The sequence below is a fragment of the Microcaecilia unicolor genome, chromosome 10 (genome assembly GCF_901765095.1).
Source record: "Microcaecilia unicolor chromosome 10, aMicUni1.1, whole genome shotgun sequence".
In the NCBI taxonomy this organism is placed as follows: domain Eukaryota; kingdom Metazoa; phylum Chordata; class Amphibia; order Gymnophiona; family Siphonopidae; genus Microcaecilia; species Microcaecilia unicolor.
Window position 1 is genome coordinate 209,952,927 of NC_044040.1, and position 19,266 is coordinate 209,972,192.

The 19,266-nt window shown below is 42.9% G+C and overlaps 1 protein-coding gene across 1 annotated transcript in view; it reads left to right on the forward strand.

The window, feature by feature from the left end:
• The window catches only part of LOC115478403 (probable cation-transporting ATPase 13A4), a 74,144-nt gene that overhangs the window by 13,212 nt on the left and 41,666 nt on the right, over positions 1–19,266 (forward strand). Inside the window, exons 6-13 of the mRNA XM_030215704.1 lie at positions 92–226; positions 2,407–2,479; positions 4,517–4,648; positions 5,481–5,651; positions 7,973–8,130; positions 9,694–9,882; positions 12,282–12,343; positions 13,803–13,965. Coding sequence (XP_030071564.1) covers positions 92–226; positions 2,407–2,479; positions 4,517–4,648; positions 5,481–5,651; positions 7,973–8,130; positions 9,694–9,882; positions 12,282–12,343; positions 13,803–13,965 — 1,083 coding nt within the window. The remainder of the gene's footprint in view (positions 1–91; positions 227–2,406; positions 2,480–4,516; positions 4,649–5,480; positions 5,652–7,972; positions 8,131–9,693; positions 9,883–12,281; positions 12,344–13,802; positions 13,966–19,266) is intronic.

The window sequence follows — 19,266 nt, forward strand, 5'->3', positions numbered from 1 at the left end:
GCGCATAGTCGTCACTTAAGCACTATGATAATGTTAAATCATTTGATGTCGCTGCTTATTCTAATTCTGTGCTGTTTTTCTGGCCTTACAGGTCCTGAATCTATTTTACTTCTTCCAGTTCTTCACCGTGAGCCTCTGGATATCTGAAAATTACCTTGAATATTCAATTGCTATCATATTTATGTCCCTCATTTCTATTACACTTACTGTATATGAACTCAGAAAGGTGAGCTGCTGGAACATGAAACATGCCGATTTGTTTCGTTGCAAGGACTCTCTCAGTGGTCCATTAAGCAAGACAGAGGCGGTTCTGTGACTAATGACCCAAAGTCACGGCAGGCCAGCGCAATGTCATATGTTTACGAATGTGTTTAATGTAACCCGCTTTGTTAAAAGCGGGATATAAATATGAAAAATCAATTCATAAATATACTGCAAAATCCATTTTAGACTCATTCAAGGAAACCTGCACTGTAAGTCTGAGAATATCCATATAGGTGGTGTCTGAAACTTAAGGATGTGGAGACTCAGGGCTGAATCTCCCCACGGAGTGGAGGAGTAGCCTAGTGGTTGCTACTATTTGAGATTCTACGTGGAATGTTGCTAGTGGAGGAGTAGCCTAGTGGTTGCTACTATTTGAGATTCTACGTGGAATGTTGCTAGTGGAGGAGTATACAGTCACAAAAAAGAGGGAAAACAGCATACAAAAGCAACCAAACAAACAGACAAAGTAAACACTGGGCCTTCAGGAATGAGAAAAATGCAGTCCTTTATTTATGATGAAAACCCGACACGGGCCGTGTTTCGGCGTACAAACGCCTGCATCAGGGGTCTTCACCGGTATGATAACCCAAACCGTCCCACAGTGGCAAGAATTTTTTCAAAAATGTGTGTCAGTTTTCGTGCACAAGCTTGAAGCCGAAGGTGTTTTCCTGCAATTTCTCTCTCATATCCAGCGATTCTTCGTCCCCCAGCGTCCTCCTTCACTGCCTGCCAGCCAGTTGGACTCAGAAGCGAACGGTGCAGGCAGCGATTGGCTGGCTGGCAGCATCGTAGCTTCCCTCTGATGTCCTGCACGTGCAGAAGCAGAAGCCTGCGCGGCCACTTTGGTGATCTGCTAGTGGAATAGCAACATTCCATGTAGAATCTCAAATAGTAGCAACAGTGGAGGAGTGGCCTAGTGGTTAGGGTGGTGGACTTTGGTCCTGAGGAACTGAGTTCAATTCCCACTTCAGGCACAAGCAGCTCCTTGTGACTCTGGGCAAGTCACTTAACCCTCCATTGCCCCAGGTACAAATAAGTACCCCTGTATATAATATGTAAGCCGCATTGAACCTGCTATGAGTGGGAAAGCGCAGGGTACAAATGTAACAAAAAATAAAAAAAATATCTTTGTGAATTACGAGACAAAACAGAAAAAAATGTTTAAAAAAAACAAAAATCAAGCTTTCTAGAGAAAATTTGGGTTGATCTATGAGGGTTTGCGCCTCAGCCATTTTGTTGGATGAACATTGCATTATTATGTTCGTATGGCGAGAGCAGAATTAATATCTGAGGATCCCCAGAAGAATGTAGATAGTACATCAAAGTGACCATTTTAAAGTTGATGAGATGAATAATGGTTTAAGGAATTGAACTTAGTTGATTGGAAGAATATATTGTTGTTTGGGACAAAATGTATGTGATATTGGTTGTAAAGCCCCCACACGAAAAATATTGGTCTACTAAACTTAAGTGTTTAAATGTTTAAAGCACCCAATATAAAATAACTACTATGAGCAAATATACTTAATTCAGACTTTTACCCCCAAATTCTATATAGGGTGCATTAAATTTTGCTTGCTAATTTGGCCATGCACGACTTGATTGATTAACAAGCCAATCAGTGATGATAATTGGCACTTAACAAGCAATTAGGGGCACTAATTGGCTTTAATTAGAATTTATGCACACAACTTTCTAGGCGTATTCTATAATGCGGTGAGCATAAATTCTAATGCCCACAGTCAAAAAGGGGGTGTGGCCATGGATATGGAATGGGTAGGTTGTGGGCATTTCAAAAGAAACCACGGCACTATTATAGAATACACCCAATCTGCGCCTAACTTAGGCGTAGGTATTTAGGCCTGGTTTTAGGTGGCCTAGATATGTGTGCCTAAATTTTAGTCATAAGAATGGCGCATGAGCTTATTCGATAAACTACGTGTAACTATAGGCGTAGTTTATAAGATAACTCTAATTGCGTGTTTTTTTAGCACCGATTTTTAAGGCGCCGTTTGTAGAATTTGGTCCTCAGTTTCATCTGATTAGGACAAGTTGGGTCTCTTTATTATATAAATCTGAAGTGCAAATTTGAAAGGAACGTGTTGACCGATATACTGCTTATGTTCACCTCCCTATTCACAGCAATCTATAAATCTTCACAAGTTGGTTGAAGCTCATAATAATATTCTGGTTACAGTGTGCAGAAAGAATGGAGGTAAGTCATTCCAAGTCATTTCTTTCTCTGCGTTTTTCCATTCTAGCATATGTAATCAATGCAACAAATTGTGAAAGAAAAGGTGTTGTTTAAAACACTCGCGGCAAACCATTCTAATACTTATTACCTTATGCTGGTGTAAGACATGAGTAGATAAAGTAGGAGTGTTTATCCACTCCTAACCTAACTGAGATAATATTTAACCAACTCTCTGACCTCATGTGCAACTTTCTTTAAATCAGTCACTTTACTTTCAAATTCTTCCTACTTTCATACTCATCTATATGTTACAACTTTGCCTTACCCTTCACTACCAATTATAATGTTCTATTGCGTATTGTGTTGTCATTGCAAGTAGTATACTATGCCATACTTGTATTGTTACTTGAATATTTTTACTGCTGTAATTGCCTATTGCTCATGTTTGATCTATTCTTACTGTACACCGCCTTGAGTGAATTCTTTCAAAAAGGTGGTAAATAAATCCTAATAAATAAATAAATAAATAAACACTGCACATTCTAGGTTGTATCAACGCCTAATGAATCTATTAAGAATTCCATAGTCAAGTGATTTTAAGGACTTCATCTTTTAATTTAGGATAAATAGGACCATGCAGAGTACTTGCTAGTATACACATTTAGCTTTGGGATTCTTACTTGATTAAGGATGTAGAGAGAAGCTCAAGGGAGAGCTGAAACGTCCGTGGCCTCAGGTCAATATGCAGCAGTAAGCATTCTTTTAAACACTGACTTCCACCGGCTAAGTTAGATGTCGATATTGAGTGCCAAGCTAGGTCCTGTCGCTGGCATTGAATATCTAAGTCAGCAGCGGTAGCTGGAAGTTGTTCAGGTATAGCCGATATGCAGTGTTGTACTCACGTAGCTAATTGGACAATGTTAGGATCGCAAATTAAGCATAATTTCCAGGACTGTTCTGACATCTCCCCTGGACCACCTTGGTTCTGCCCAGACAATGCCGCAACAGTCAAAGGGAATATTCACCACCACTGCCCAAATAAGGGCTGCTACATAGCTCCTCTTGAGGCCCTCAGCCATCTTATACCCAGTGAAATTCTTTTGAATATCAGGCCTTGATTGTAAGCCCTCCCGGAACAGGGAAATACCTACTGTTTCTTCAATTACTGAGAAATATGTGAACTAGATCTCTTAACCCCCCTACCCCTCCTTTATGTAAAGATATGGGTCTAGTAAACAGGTCTTACAAAGAGCAATTTCCAATAGAATCACATTATCATTGTATATTCCTTCCTATGCTAGGCCTGTTACAAAAGCCTTTTCATTGCTCTTTTTGGTTCTCACAAGTTAGCCTAATAATTTAGCGTCTTTGTAACATACAGTGCTTTCTCAGGAACTGAGGAATGACACTTCAAGGATGCACATTTGGCTGGAGCTGAGTATGCCTTTCATATAGGGTGGATATAACCTTGTGAGGTGGTGAGAGAGACTGAGGATACAGTGAGCCTAAGATGTCCAGAATGTTTCAGTCTTGGAGAGAGGACACAAGGGGATTGTTTTAGTTTGCACGCAGTACTGATAACTAATTAGCCAATGTCCACCAAGTGTGCACGTGCACACACATATCAAGAGAGACTGATATGATATAGGAACAATCCATATATGGCATAGGCTACCTAATGATTCTAGTTTAGGACAAATCACATGATTTAGGAGAAACAAAACTTACAGCAGTATATATGTGATGGTTGGGACAGTGTTAGCTGAGCAGTCTTTGTTATTCAGTGTTTGCGTCTGGCTTTGCTGTATGACAACTTGCTCCAGAGAGAACGATTACTTTGTATTGGCTTAGTGAGATACCAATAAAGATTTTTACTGGTTGCGCCTATATCTACACCTAATTGTCTCTCTTATTTTCAGTCCATTGGGCTGAAGTGTTTCTCCTCCCTAGGGACACGGGACAGGGATTACACAGCATGTTTTCAAGAAAACCTGTTGTTAATTGTTAACAATCTTGTTTTCTTGCCAGCAAACATTTGTCCTCTCCATTTATCTCCAGATTTGGAAGAGATGGAGTCTCGTTATTTGGTTCCAGGAGATGTCCTTGTTTTAATGGGGAGGAGGCTTTATTTACCATGTGATGCCATCTTAATCCATGGCAGCTGTGTTGTGAACGAAGGCATGCTGACAGGTACCAGCCCAGCTGCAATTTCATTGGACAGGTTCCGGTGAATAATAGCTCTATGTGTGGTAATTAGTAGTTTAATAATTCCTTCATCACTTACTGCTGAATGTTTTCTAAGCCGGTAGCCAGTTCAAATAAATACAATTGCAGTTGATTGTCCTGAAAATGTAAACTTATATGGTTAAGACTTGAACTGTTTTTATTTTAATATTCTTTATTATCTTGCTTAGGAGATGTTGTGTAATACATCTGTAACATCATGAGAAATTCAGGTGCTTATATGGCTTAGTAAAAGGGCCCTAAAATTTTTATGAAACTTTTATAACATTTGTGTAATTTTCATAGTTTTGTTTATTTTGTTTGAATGATTTTTCGTGTGTGTTTGATAATTTTCCTATGTGTTTCATATACTGTCCTATCTGATTTTGGCGTTCTGTTCTATTTTGTTTTTGTTTTATTGTACTCCGCATTGATTTGCTTTAGTGATAAAGGCAGATTTAGTGAATTTTAATAAACAATAAATGATAAAAACCAAAGTAAGACTTATGCATGTTGTAAATAATGCACAGCAAAAGTGATTTGTTCAGTTTTACACTGTGATGATAGACACAAAATACGAAAGTTGTAAATTTGACAGATTTGTGTAAGATGTGTAATAAAACAAGCTTTTAAAAAGGTAGCCATAGAGATGCCTTCTCTAGCCAATGACTTAACTTTCTTTATCTAGTTAAATGAAATAAAATCAAATATCAGAAAGTGAAACTGCTTTTTAGAGATTGCAATTAGACAAACGAGATTTCACACATCCAGTTCTCCGCTACGATGTGATTTTCTTCAGGCGAGAGCATTCCAGTAACCAAGACCCCATTACCCTGTGTGGATAGCTCCATGCCCTGGAAGAAACACAGCGCAGAGGACTTCAGAAGACACGTCCTGTTCTGTGGAACTGAGGTCATCCAGACCAAGCCGCCAGCTCATGGTCTGGTGAAAGCTGTTGTGATGCAAACAGGTCAGTCAGAAATGCGATCTGCATAATCCCCCAAATTCTATATATTGTGCCTTAATTTCCACGTGGAAATAGGAGCATATTCTATAACAATGTTTGTAACTTAGGGCCCTGTTTATTAAACTGCATTGTAGGCGTATTAGCATTTTAAAAGCGCATTAACCATGTACGCACATTAGTACATAAGTAATGCCACACTGGGAAAGACCAAGGGTCCATCGAGCCCAGCATCCTGTCCACGACAGCGGCCAATCCAGGCCAAGGGCACCTGGCGAGCTTCCCAAACGTACAAACATTCTATACATGTTATTCCTGGAATTGTGGATTTTTCCCAAGTCCATTTAGTAATGGTTTATGGACTTGTCCTTTAGGAAACCATCTAACCCCTTTTTAAACTCTGCTAAGCTAACCGCCCTCACCACGTTCTCCGGCAACGAATTCCAGAGTTTAATTATGCGTTGGGTGAAGAAACATTTTCTCCGATTTGTTTTAAATTTACTACACTGTAGTTTCATCGCATGCCCCCTAGTCCTAGTATTTTTGGAAAGCGTGAACAGACACTTCACATCCACCTGTTCCACTCCACTCATTATTTTATATACCTCTATCATGTCTCCCGTCAGCCGTCTCTTCTCCAAGCTGACAAGCCCTAGCCTCCTTAGTCTTTCTTCATAGGGAAGTCGTCCCATCCCCGCTATCATTTTCGTCGCCCTTCGCTGCACCTTTTCCAATTCTACTATATCTTTCTTGAGATGCGGCGACCAGAATTGAGCACAATACTCAAGGTGCGGTCGCCTACAATATCCCTATAGGGGCCTACGTAGTTAGTGTGCGTGCTAATTGTAGGCAGAGGCGTATCTGCGTGGGCCCCCATAGATTTGGCCCTGGACCCCCCCCCTGCCGACGACCCTCTCCACCCCCCTCCCGCCGCCAACCCGCCGTCGCCATTGCCTATCTTTGCTGATGGGGGACCCCAACCCCCGCCAGCCGAGGTCCTCTCTTCCGTTGCAGCAAAGCTTCCTGTTCTGAGTCTGACGTCCTGCACTTACAACGTGCAGGACGTCAGACTCAGAATTTGAAACTGAAGAAAGCTTTGCTGTAAAAAGGTGAGAAAATGAGCTGAACAGGGATGAGAAAGTACATCTACGTGAATATTAAAATCAACCCAAATAATCACATTTTGGAATTTAAGACTTGTCTCAGTAATTGTCTGGAAAACAGCAGAATTTAATGAAGGTGGAGAATAAAAAAAGCAAAATACGGATTGTAGAATTGCTGACTACTTCAGTTAAAAATACTTCCTCATAAGGAAACTGAGTACTGGATAGTTCTTCGATTTTCAAAGAGTTAGAAAAAATAATAGCTAATCCTCCACCCTGTATAGATCTGTTAGATGAAAAGGTGGAGTGGGTATGCGGGCAATGAACTTCTGTGTTATTTTGGTTTCTGAACCCTCACAGGACATGTTTCCAGTACGGGACACTCCTGTTAACACCCCCCTTGAGGCCATCCTTTGCAGGACCCCACTCCTCAGTCCCATTCCTGGCTTTTACCAGGGATCTCTGGTGCCTATCAGGAATAGGAGCAATGCCTACTTGCTTCCGTTCGGAAGGCTCCGGTTTCAAAAATGGCTGCTGTTACCCCCTGATTGTAATTCTGCGTTATTACCACTAGAGGTCAGGCCTGCCAAATAAACCTTTTGAAACTGCTGCTCGTGGGGGACATGGAGAGGCATGGACACGCTCTCCTGTACATGCATGCGTGAGTTTTATACAGACCTGCCAAGTCTCTCACTTTTGCAGGTCACCTCCCACACTCCCACCAGGGATCCGGAATCTCCCTGTGATCAGATTCCCCTTCCAGTGGCAGCAGGAGATACCTTAATAAATGACATCTCCTGCTGCTGCGGGACCAGTCTCGCAATAAGAGCTGTGGGACTGGTCCCAAGGAAGCAGAGGATGACATTTTATTAAGGTGTATTCTGCTGCTTCTGGTGCCATCAGCTACGGATCAGGATGTGCCAGGGATGGAGCTTTGGACGGGGCTGGGCAGAGCTGTAGGGGGAGTGGGGAAGGCTGGAAGCCTGCCCTAAATGTCTCATTGGAAAAAGTTGGCCCCCTTGATAGCTCAGTTTATAAGAGGCTCAAGGACCATCAGTGGCTTCTCTAGTTCTCAACCCACTGCTGTAAGCACTAGGCTACTCCTCCATTCTCATTATTATAATCTAAGTCTCCTCATGTGAGGTGTCATCCCTACCACTATTGGGTAGGGAGACAGAACTACCACATTGTTTTTAACACATACATGCTTCTATTGTATTTAAGGTTTCAACACAGCCAAAGGAGATCTGGTAAAGTCCATTCTCTACCCAAAGCCCATGAATTTTAAGCTGCATAGAGATGCTTTACGGTTCTTCATGTTCCTTGCAGTTCTCTCTCTAGCTGGGGCAACATATACAGTATGGGTGTACACAGCGATTGGGGTAAGTGGATTTCTGCATTATTTTTAATGTTGGGGTTGTACCTATAAACAGTCTATCAGGTCTTCTGTTTACAAACTTTTTGCTTAGGTTGAATGTTATCAGGAGTCCTTTTACAAAGGCGTGCTGAAAAATGGCCTGCGGTAGTATAGGTGCGGGACTTGGGTGCACGCAGAATCATTTTTCAGCGCACCTGTAAAAAAAGGCCTTTTTTTTCCCGAAAATGGACGTGCAGCAAAATCAAAATTGCCGCGCGTCCATTTTAGGTCTGAGACCTTACCGCCAGCCATAGACCTAGCGGTAAAGAATTTGGACAGTAAGGACCATGCGCATCAGATGCCACTTGGCACATGTCCGCTAAGCGCGCTGGAAGATTAAAAATATTTTTCAGATGTGCATAGAGGACGTGCGCCAAAATTGAAATTACCACAAGGGCCACGTGGTAACTCCAATTTGGCGCCTGTTGGGTGCGCATAGATGCCTACATGGCTTATTAAAAGGGGCCCTAAATTCTGAGATGCTTCAATATGCATCACTGTGTATCAGTGGCGTAGCTGCGTGGGGCCAGGGAGGCCTGGGCCCCTGTAGATTTGGCTCTGGACCCCCCTGCCGACGACCCACACGACCCCCCCGTCCCGCCATCAACCCACCGTCACCTGCCTTTGCTGGCAGGGGACCCCAACCCCTGCCAGCCGAGGTCCTCTTCTTCTCGCAAAAGGCTTCCTTCTGTTTCTGATGTCCTGCACGTACAACGTGCAGGACGTCAGACTCACAGAACGAATCCTTGCAGATCAGCAACGCGGCCGCGCCAGAGAAGAGGAACGTGCAGGACGTCAGACTCACAGAAACAGAAGCCTTGGAGATCAGCAACGCGGCCGCGCCAGAGAAGAGCAACGTGCAGGATGTTAGACTTACAGAACGAAGTCTTGCAGATCGTCAGAAACAGAAGGAAGCCTTTTGCGAGAAGAAGAGGACCTCGGCTGGCGGGAATTGGGGTCCCCCGCCAGCAAAGGTAGGCAATGGCGGGTTGGCGGCGGGAGGGGGGGTTGAGCGGGTCGGCGGCAGGGGGGAAGACAAAGTCGGCAATGGCGAGGGGGGGGGGGGGTCGGCGGTGCCGGGAGGGGGGCTAAAATGTGCCCCCTCACCTCGGGCTCTGGAGGACCCCCTCCTGCCGAAGTCTGGCTACGCCCCTGCTGTGCATAGTTGATTTACAAAAGGATATTGCAGAAAAGAGCCCGGATACAACAGGATGTTAAGTAGAAAGTTTATTTCAGCACATAGTGGGGTTTTCAGGCTAATGTTGTTACATCACTTTATAAATAAATCTGAAATCATAACTCATTTTGTGTAGCTGGAACAAAATTGAATCTTGGTACAATACAACAGCAGCAGTGTATCTATGTTTCAAACTTTCCAGCGATAGAAGATTTCACAATAGAGAGAGAAATAATTTAAGTTAAAAGAAATAAGTCGGTTAGCAGCGATTGGTTCAATCCAGTGAACAATATACTTGGACAAGAGATGTTGTGGGTTGCTAGCTGATTGCAACCTTAACCATTTCCACAGTCTTCTGTCGGCAGAATCGTGAAAGAGGCTCTGTTACTCATGACTGGAGCCATCCCTCCAGCTATTCCTGCTGCTTTAACCACGGGGAACGTGTTTGCCCAAAGACGACTGAAGAAAAAGTCCATCTTCTGTATCAGCCCAGACAGGATCAACATCTGTGGACAAATAAATCTCATCTGCTTTGATAAAGTAAATAAAAACGGTTTGTTTTGCTATGCCTTGGCTTGAAATGAGCAAATAGCGTGCCAGAATGAGCAGAAAAATCAAACGCTCGGTTCTACTCATTAAGTCTAAATGTAATAATGTGTGTTACTTTGTTAGAGGCCAGTGACAGGCCACTTTCAAATAATCACGTCCTCACTTTCCTCCTGATGATGTTACATTTTTCTAAAAGGATTCAGTTCAGCGTAATTGGCAATAATTCATTCATTTGGCTTTAAAAACTTATGGACTGCAAGGTCTTTCCTTGGTTACACTAAATATGCTTTGGAATTTTTTTTAGCAGTTCAGAGAGCTTGAATAGCTATTGGAGCTGATATTTACCCATGACAGTTGGTGGTTTTAAGCCGCTGAAAGCCGCAGGCAGAACTAAGCTTGGATATCCAATGCTGGACCACGTCTGAGCACCAATTTCAAATATCCAGGTTAGCCAAAGGCTAGAGAGTTGCATGGGGACAGAAATTTCACCCATCCCCACCCATCCCCAATGGAATCTAACTACTATGACCCATTCCATCTCCACAATTAATCTCCTCCATCTCCACCCGTATCCTCAGGAGTCAATGCTATTATTTACTTGCTCGCAGCCCTTGTTTCCTCCCAACCTCAACAGCCTCCTGTGGGTTTTTGGATGGTATTCATTATTCAACCAATGAGTGTTCCAAGCCTCATTCTGGTGCTCCAAAAGCCTCTCTCAGGGGCCCTTTTATTAAGGTGGCCGAAAGATAGCCTGCACTGGTGTAGACATGTATTGGACAAGCGCAGGTCTGTTTTTCAGCGTGACTGCAAAAAAGGCCCTTTTTGCCAAAAATGGACACGCGGCAAAATAAAAATCAGCTCGCGTCCATTTTGGGTCTGAGACCTTACTGCCACCGATTGATTTAGCGGTAAGGTCTCACACGTTAACCAGGCAGTAATCGTCAGCACGCACACACTGCTGATTACCACCTGGCTAGTGTTATGCACGTAAAACTTAGAATTACCACCAGGGGCACACGGTAGCCAGGTGGTAGTTCTAATTTGACACACATTGGACGGACGTAGGTGCCTACGCGTCTTAGAAAAAGGTACAGAGAAGAGCGACGAAAATAATAAAGGGGATGGGACGACTTTCCTATGAGGAAAGGCTAACGCGGCTGGGGCTCTTGAGCTTGGAGAAAAGGCGGCTGAGGGAAGATATGATAGAGGCCTATAAAATAATGAATGCAGTGGAACGGGTAGACGTGATACTAGGACTAGGGGGCACACAATGAAGCTATAAAGTAGTACATTTAAAATGAATTGGAGGAAAATATTTCTTCACTCAACATGTAATTAAACTCTGGAATTCGTTGCCAGAGAATGTAGTAAAAGCGGTTAGCTTATCAGGGTTTTAAAAAAAGGTTTGGATGGCTTCCTAAAGGAAACGTCCATAGACCATTATTAAAATGGACTTGGGGAAAATCCACTGCTTATTTCTGGGATAAGCAGCATTAAATGTACTGAAGTTTTTTGGGATCTTGCCAGGTACTTGTGACCTGGATTGGCCACGTTGGAAACAGACCTTTGGTCTGTTCCAGTATGGCAATACTTATGTAGTAAAAAGCCTCCCCTGGCGGTAATTCTAATTTGTGCATGCATCCAAAACATGCGACAGAAAATAATTTCTATTTTCTACCATGTGGTGCTAAATAGGGGACAATCGGCAGTGTATGCAGGGGAGGCTTTTTACAGTGTACGCATGCTGACGATTACAGCCTGGTTAACATGTGAGACCTATACCACAATTACAACAATAATGACAAATTTTGAGTTAATGTTTATCACTATTCTTCCTTACGTGATACCAATTACTTACTAAGAATACATTTAAAAAATTTTTTTTTATAAACTTACACAAATTATTACTGCATGACCTTATACAATAGGTCTCTTATACAATTCTACAAAGATTCCTGGATCAATTGAGTAACAATTCAATATCCATTTTACATACTGCCGCATGTCCATTTCATTTTAAAAAAAGGTCTTTTTTGCAGGCGTGCTGAAAAACGAACCTGCGCTTGTCCAATACACGTGTCTACAAGCAGCGTAGGCCATTTTTCAGTGCACCTTGGTAAAAGGGTCCCTAACTGAGCAGGACAGGACCATGGAAGAGACCGTCCTATCTTTACATCGGCCGGCAGCTGCATAACTTTTGGGTTTGCGGCTGATCCGGATATTCAATGCCGGTGTCCAGACGTGGTCCGGCATTGAATATCCAGGTTTTAATTTTGCCTGCAGCTGTCAGCGGCTTCAAAATCACTGACTGCCACGAGCTAGTTAGCCCCATCATTTTTTTTTGTTTTAGTTTATAAATAATAAACTAATGCAGATCAATTTTCACTTAGACTGGTACTTTAACTGAAGATGGATTGGATTTGTGGGGCATCATCCCATCACAGGGAAACTGGTAAGTCTCGGAAACAGCAAACCTTGTCAAACTGTGATTCTCTTAAACTTTGTCATTCTTGTTTTTTTTCTGAGAAATTACCGGTATTGAACTCTGCTATCTTTGATCTTAATGTTTTTTTTTCTTCATATCTAACCATAGACTCTTCCTCACCATAAAATTCTCCTTTTTCTTATTGTCTCTCACTCCTGCTCTTTCAAGTGTTTCTTCCAGGTCTCATCTCTATGAGCAGTGTTTCTCCCACGATGTTCTTTTGGTTGTATTATGTGCACTTTGACAACTAAACTTACACTAGATGACACTTATAAAATTACCTCATGAAGACCCACCTCATTCAGATTGCTTTTAAATCCATAATTCCCACCCTTTCCTTGGCCCTTTCTCGTTAAATGTTTTCAGGGCCAACCCTACCACTAGGTGACCCTGACACTGAATATTTGGGGCTAATTTGCCCAAGGCTGACTACCAGGGCTTATGCGAGTCCTGGTCGATATTCAACTGGGGCCTGCATAAGACAGTTATGCAGGTCCCAGATGAATATTGGCCAAGACCTGCATAACTCTTTCTTTTCCTTCTGAAGCCTTCCAATCTCCACCCAGCTCCCCCCCCCCCCCAAATCCCCCTCCTTCCCTCCCCCAGCCTTTCAGAATCCCCCTCCGAACATCCCCCTAACCTTCCACAGTCTAGGTGGGCCCCTTTGGGCCTACTTGATATTCCTAGTGGTCCAAATGGGGTTGACGGGGTCGGGAACAAAGCCACTCGCTCCTGCCCCTTGTGGCTGCCATAAGAAAATGGCTGCTGTGACCTGTCGCCGCAATTGTGTACGTCTAATAGCACTCTAGAAAAGTTTAGTAGAAGTAATAACATTTTATTTTATGGTATTATGTGTATTATATATATTGAAACTTGTATGAAGCAGTGGCGTAGCCAAGGGTGGGTCCAGGTGGGCCTAGGCCCACCCACTTTGGGCTTAGGCCCACCCAGTAGCAGTACACCTGTGATGTGACTGGCAGGGATTCCCAAGCCCCACCAGCTGAAAACTCCCAATGACTGTTCCTCCTTCATACCTTGTAAATAGCAGATCTTTGCCTACAGCAACTGATATATACTGCTCACACCGGCCCCACAGCCTTCCCTCTAACATATTCCCACCTGTGCGAAACAGGAAGTTGGATAAGTGGGAAGGCTGTGGAGCCAACATGAGCAGTGTGTATTAGTTGATGCTTGCTGCAAGCAAAGATCTGCTATTTACAAGGTATGTGGGAGAGGGAGGGATGTTTGAAAGACCATATGGCATGCAGGCGAGAGAAAGAGAGACCAAATCACTTGTGGGCCAGGGCAGAGTTCTTCTGCTCACCCATCTTGGGCCCAGGCCCACCCAAAATTGGGTGTCTGGCTACGCCCCTGGTATGAAGAACCAAATATGTAAATTTTATAATGAAATGTACCTATAAATAAGTTTTCAGAAAGTTCACAAGTTCTCCACTGGCCACGTCCTTTCCTGGGGGCCTCTGCTTGGAGCGATGGTCAGCTGTCACTCACTAATTGTCCTCGATGGGAAAGTCCAGGGAGACCCGCTGGACCTGAAAATGTTTGAAGCCACCAACTGGATAATGCCTGCAGTAAGTTTACTATTGTTTAAATGTGATTGTGTAAGTACTGATAGTAATTTCTATAGAAACTGGTTATTTATTAAAACTTATATTCCACATTATCTAATGAAGTACATATAAATACATAAGTACATAAGTATTGCCATACTGGGAAACACCAAAGGTCCATCGAGCCCAGCATCCTGTTTCCAACAGTGGTCAATCCAGGTCACAAATATCCAGCAAGATCCCAAAAATGTACAAAACATTTTATACTGCTTATCACAGAAATAGTGGATTTTCCCCAAGTCCATTTAATAATGGTCTATGGACTTTTCCTTTAGGAAGCCGTCCAAACTTTTTAAAAACTCCGCTAAGCTAACCGCCTTTACCACATTCTCTGGCAACGAATTCCAGAGTTTAATTACACGTTGAGTGAAGAAACATTTTCTCCAATTCGTTGTAAATTTACTACATTGTAGCTTCATCGCATGCCGCCTAGTCCTAGTATTTTTGGAAAGCGTGAACAGACGCTTCACATCTACCCGTTCAACTCCACTCATTATTTTATGGACCTCTATCATATCTCCCCTCAGCCGCCTCTGCAGAGTACAACAGAATATTACATATAAAATCAAAATATTATTTTAAAAACGCATAAAAACGGCTCAAAATCAGAATGACAAAAGCTTTCTGAAAGTGTTCCCTTTCTTCCCCCCGAAAAGAAAATGATTCAATTCAACCCCCACTGACCAGGAAAAGGAATTCCAGAAAGATGGGGCCTTGAAAATAATGCAGCATTTTGAGTAATAGCCCAAATGGGCCAAATGAACCAGGGTAACCCATAATCCAGGACCTAAGAGAACATGTAACCTGCAGACTAATCAAAAGACAAGCTCAATAAGATAAAGAATCAGGTTGTAGAGCCCAAATACTCTACACAACAAATTTCTTTATTTATTTTAGTTTTTTGAAAATATATAGCCACATTATCTACTACTCTTTGTGGCTTACAAAGAAACATACATGGAGGGGCAGTTTTGATATGATGTCCAAATTCAATTTTGGATGTTTTGAGGACATGTCCGGGCAACCGGGTGGGTTTTGCCAACCTGCCTGTTTGTCCAGATTGCTAGCCTCCCCTCCCCTTACTTACTACTGCCCTGGTGGTCTAGTGACCTCTTCCGCCTTCGGGGCAGGAAAGAGCCCCCTCTTTCCTGCCCGGAGTGCTGCCCTGCATGCATCCTTCCTGCGGCTGATCTTGGCGTCGATTCACAATGGCCGCCAAGAGTTGAAGTGACCTCGCGAGACTTCAACTCTCGACGGCCATTTTGAATCGGCGCTGAGATCAGCAACAGGAAGGATGCATAAAGGGCAGCGCTCCGGGCAGGAAAGAGGGGGCTCTTTCCTGCCCCGAAGAGGTCACTAGACCACCAGGGCAGTAGTAAGGTAATGGGAGGGGAAAATGTGACAGGGGGCGGAGCAAGGGCGTGAAAGGGACGGGTGTGTGGTGGGGCGTGGCATGTGTCCTTTTTTGGGGGGGACAAAATATGGTAACCCTAGTGAGGGGATCAGTGACTACTGGGGGAATAAGAGGGGGTCATGCCTTTATTCCTCCTTTGGTCAGCCAGTTTGGTCTACTGAAACAAGTCTAGCTAAAAATGCCCTATTTTTTGTCCTTGACATTTTTACAATATTCCATTATAACAGAAAAACGTCCAAATTCTAAGACCACATTAGTCCCACCCATAATATGGCTCCAACATGCCCCATTGAGATTTAGACAAATTGCATAGAAAAATGCCTTAAAAATGAGTTTCAAAAATAGCAATCAGAACATTTTTGTGAAAGAAAACTGTCCGTCTGCTGCTTTCTGCCATTTTTTTTTTACTTTTTCTGTTTCGAAAATGAACTCCTTAATCTATTAAGGACATTAATACCATAAGATAAAATCCTAAGCCATAAAAATATCAAATTTCCCTCATCTTCAATATCACAGATGCCGTATTACAATAGTTTGAGCTATAGAATTATAGACTCTCAGATGTCAAATAAAGTCAATTTACTTAAAATTCATTATAATTCGCAACTCGTATGATACAGAGTTCCAAAGTTATGACCCTGCAACACAAACCATAGGGGTGCTGTTCCTAAGGTGCGCTGAAAAATGGCCTGCACTAGTGTAAGCGCGTGTTTTGGACGTGAGGCAAAATGAAAATTGGTGTGCATCCATTTTGAGTCTGAGACCTTACTGCCACCCATTGACTAAGTGGTAAGGACTCACATGTTAACCGGGCAGTAAGGGTCTACGCGCATCAAAGCCTTTTACGCCTCCGTAGCGCTGCATGCCAGGAAATAAAAATGATTTTCTGATGCGCGTAGCAAATGCACGTCAAAAATGAAATTACCGCCTGGGCCACGTGGTAGCCGGGTGGTAACTTGGAATTCGATATGTTGGGCTCGCGTAGGCGCTTACGCGGCTTAGTAAAAGTGACCCATACAGGGGCATAATCGAACGGGGATGACCATCTCTAAGGGCGCCCATCTCTAAGGACGGCACCATGAAGGGGCGGGGAAACCTGTACTACCGAACCAAGATGGACGTCCATCTTTCATTTCAATAATATGGTCGGGGATGGCCAAATCTCAACATTTAGGTTGACCTTAGAGATGGCCGACTTCGGTTTTCGCTGATAATGGAAAGCAAAGACGTCCATCTGAAAAACGGCCAAATCCAGCCATTTGGTCGTGGGAGGAGCCAGCATTCGTAGTGCACTAGTCCCCCTGGCATGCCAGGACACCAAACGGGCACCCTAGGGGGCACTGCAGTGGACTTCACAAATTGCTCCCAGGTGAATAGCTCCCTTACCTTGGGTGTTGAGCCCGCCACCCCCCCCCCCCCCCCAGGTCCACCTGCCTGAATTACACTGCACCCACTACAACTGCTCCAGGGACCTGTATACTGCTGCGATGGACCTGAATATGGCATTTGAGGCTGGCATAGAGGCTGCCAAAAAAGTATTTTTAACCTTTTTTTTATGGTGGGAGGGGGTTAGTGACCACTAGGGGAGTAAGGGGAGGTCATCCCTGATTCACTCCGGTGGTCATCTGCTCAGTTTGGGCATATTTTCACGGCTTAGTCATGAAAAAAAAATGGACCAAGTAAAGTCGGCCAAGTGCTCATCAGGGACGCCCTGTTTTTCGATTATCGGCCGAGGACGCCCATCTCCTAATCATGCCCCAGTCCCGCCTTTGCTACCCTGCTGACACGCCCCCGTGAACTTTGGTCATTCCCGCGACGGAAAGCAGGCAAGGGTGTCAAAAAATCGGGTTTTGATTATGCCGATTTGGCCACCCTTGAGAGAAGGACGCCCATCTTCCGATTTGTGTCGGAAGATTGGCGCCCTTCTCCTTCGAAAATGAGCTAGATAGTTAACCTGTATCCATCTAACTTGATATGGTGAAATGACAGCACATCCAGTGAATATTTGTTAGTAGATCTTAACTATCCTAGAAAGTTGATAAACGTGTAATTTCACAGCAATCATTCCATAATACCCTCAACTGATCATCAACATAAAAACTTGAAACTCGTAACCTTCTGAGCAGAAAAAGATGCAAAAGGTGCAAAATATTTTTTAAACAGGATTGCAGCTGATACCAAGACCTTAGAGGCTCATTGTAGGTGAAACCAAGAAGAAGAAGAAGACTCATCTATCACAACGTTCTGAGACTGATTATACAAATGAGAAGAAAATCAGTGTAAAACCATGTCCTGGATGCCAAATGCATGCAACCGTGAAAGCAAAATATCATGATCAATCACATCAATAGCAGACATAATATCTGCTATTGATGTGATTGACGTCAGAACGTGACTTCTTAGATTCATGCTTTGTCCATAGCATGGTATAAGGAACCAGCTAAGGGCACAAGCAAAGTTTCTGTGTTATACTTGCCCTGAAAGTCACATTGAAAGCTTGTCCAATATTTGATTCTCACCCACAAAATCAAGCAGCTGAGACAGTATGGTAGAAAAGTTGCTGTACATGAGGAAATATTTGTATAGGTAAGAAGCCCTCACACTCCGTAACATAGTAACGTAAATGTCAACAGATAAAGACCTGCAGGTCCATTCAATCTGCCCAATGAAGTGATCAGATTTTAATCTGGCACTCTGCACAAGTTCAACTAAGTGCTCCTCTGCTGGTGTGGATTGAAATTGCATGTCAGTGTTCCAGAGTTTATGGTATCATCAATCTCCACCAGACCATCAGTTATATAGGTGGCCTACTAGTACACACATGGAGGTTTATTTTATAATTATATATAAGTTATTTATTTATTTAATACATTTATACCCCACATTTTCCCACTAGTTGTAGGCTCAATGTGGCTAACATAGAACCGTAGGGAAGACTACAGTACAGAAAAGTACAATTAAACAATGTAAGAGTAAGGTAATGAACAATTAGGTATCATATAAACAACAAAGGTAGCAAAAGGTAATACATAGTTATAAGTTAATAAGATTGAAGAATCTTGCTGAAAACCGGAATGGATAGGTTAGGTTGAGTCTGGGGAGTAAGCCTTCTTGAACAGGATGGTCTTCAATAGTTTTCTAAAATTTAGATAGTTCTGAGTTGACTTTACGGATTTGGGTAAGGCATTCCATAGTTTTCTGCCTATGTAGGAGAAGTTGGAGGCGTAGGAAGATTTGTATTTAAGGCTATTACAGTCGGGATAGTGTAAATTTAGGTAGGATTGGGTAGAACTGGAACTGTTTCTGGGTGGTAAATCAACCAGATCTAACATGTATTTGGGAACTTCACCATAAATGATCCTGTGAAACAGGGCAGCTATTTGAAGAGTCCAAATTGTCCAAATGATCCTGACCTCTATTGGCAGCCAGTGTAACTTGACATAATATGAAGATATACTAACATACTTGGAAAGTCCAAAAATCAAGTGAACCGCCGTATTCTGCACGGTTTGAAATCTTTTCAAAAGCTTCTTTGTAGAACCTGAATATATCAAATTACAATAGTCAAGATAACACAATATAAGGGCATGAGCTAAACACTCAAATTGACATGTTTCGCCTATTATTATTATTATTATTATTACATTTGTACCCCACGCTTTCCCACTTAAAGCAGGTTCAATGCGGCTTACATAATAATATGGATTACAGAGTATTGATAGAGAAAATATAAGTTAATTATAGCAGAATAATAAAATAAATAGGTAGGTAGAGATGGGGAAGGGTGAAGGGAGTAGGAGAGGTATGAGCAGGGGGTAGATGAGCAATGGAGGAGGGGTAGAGAGGGC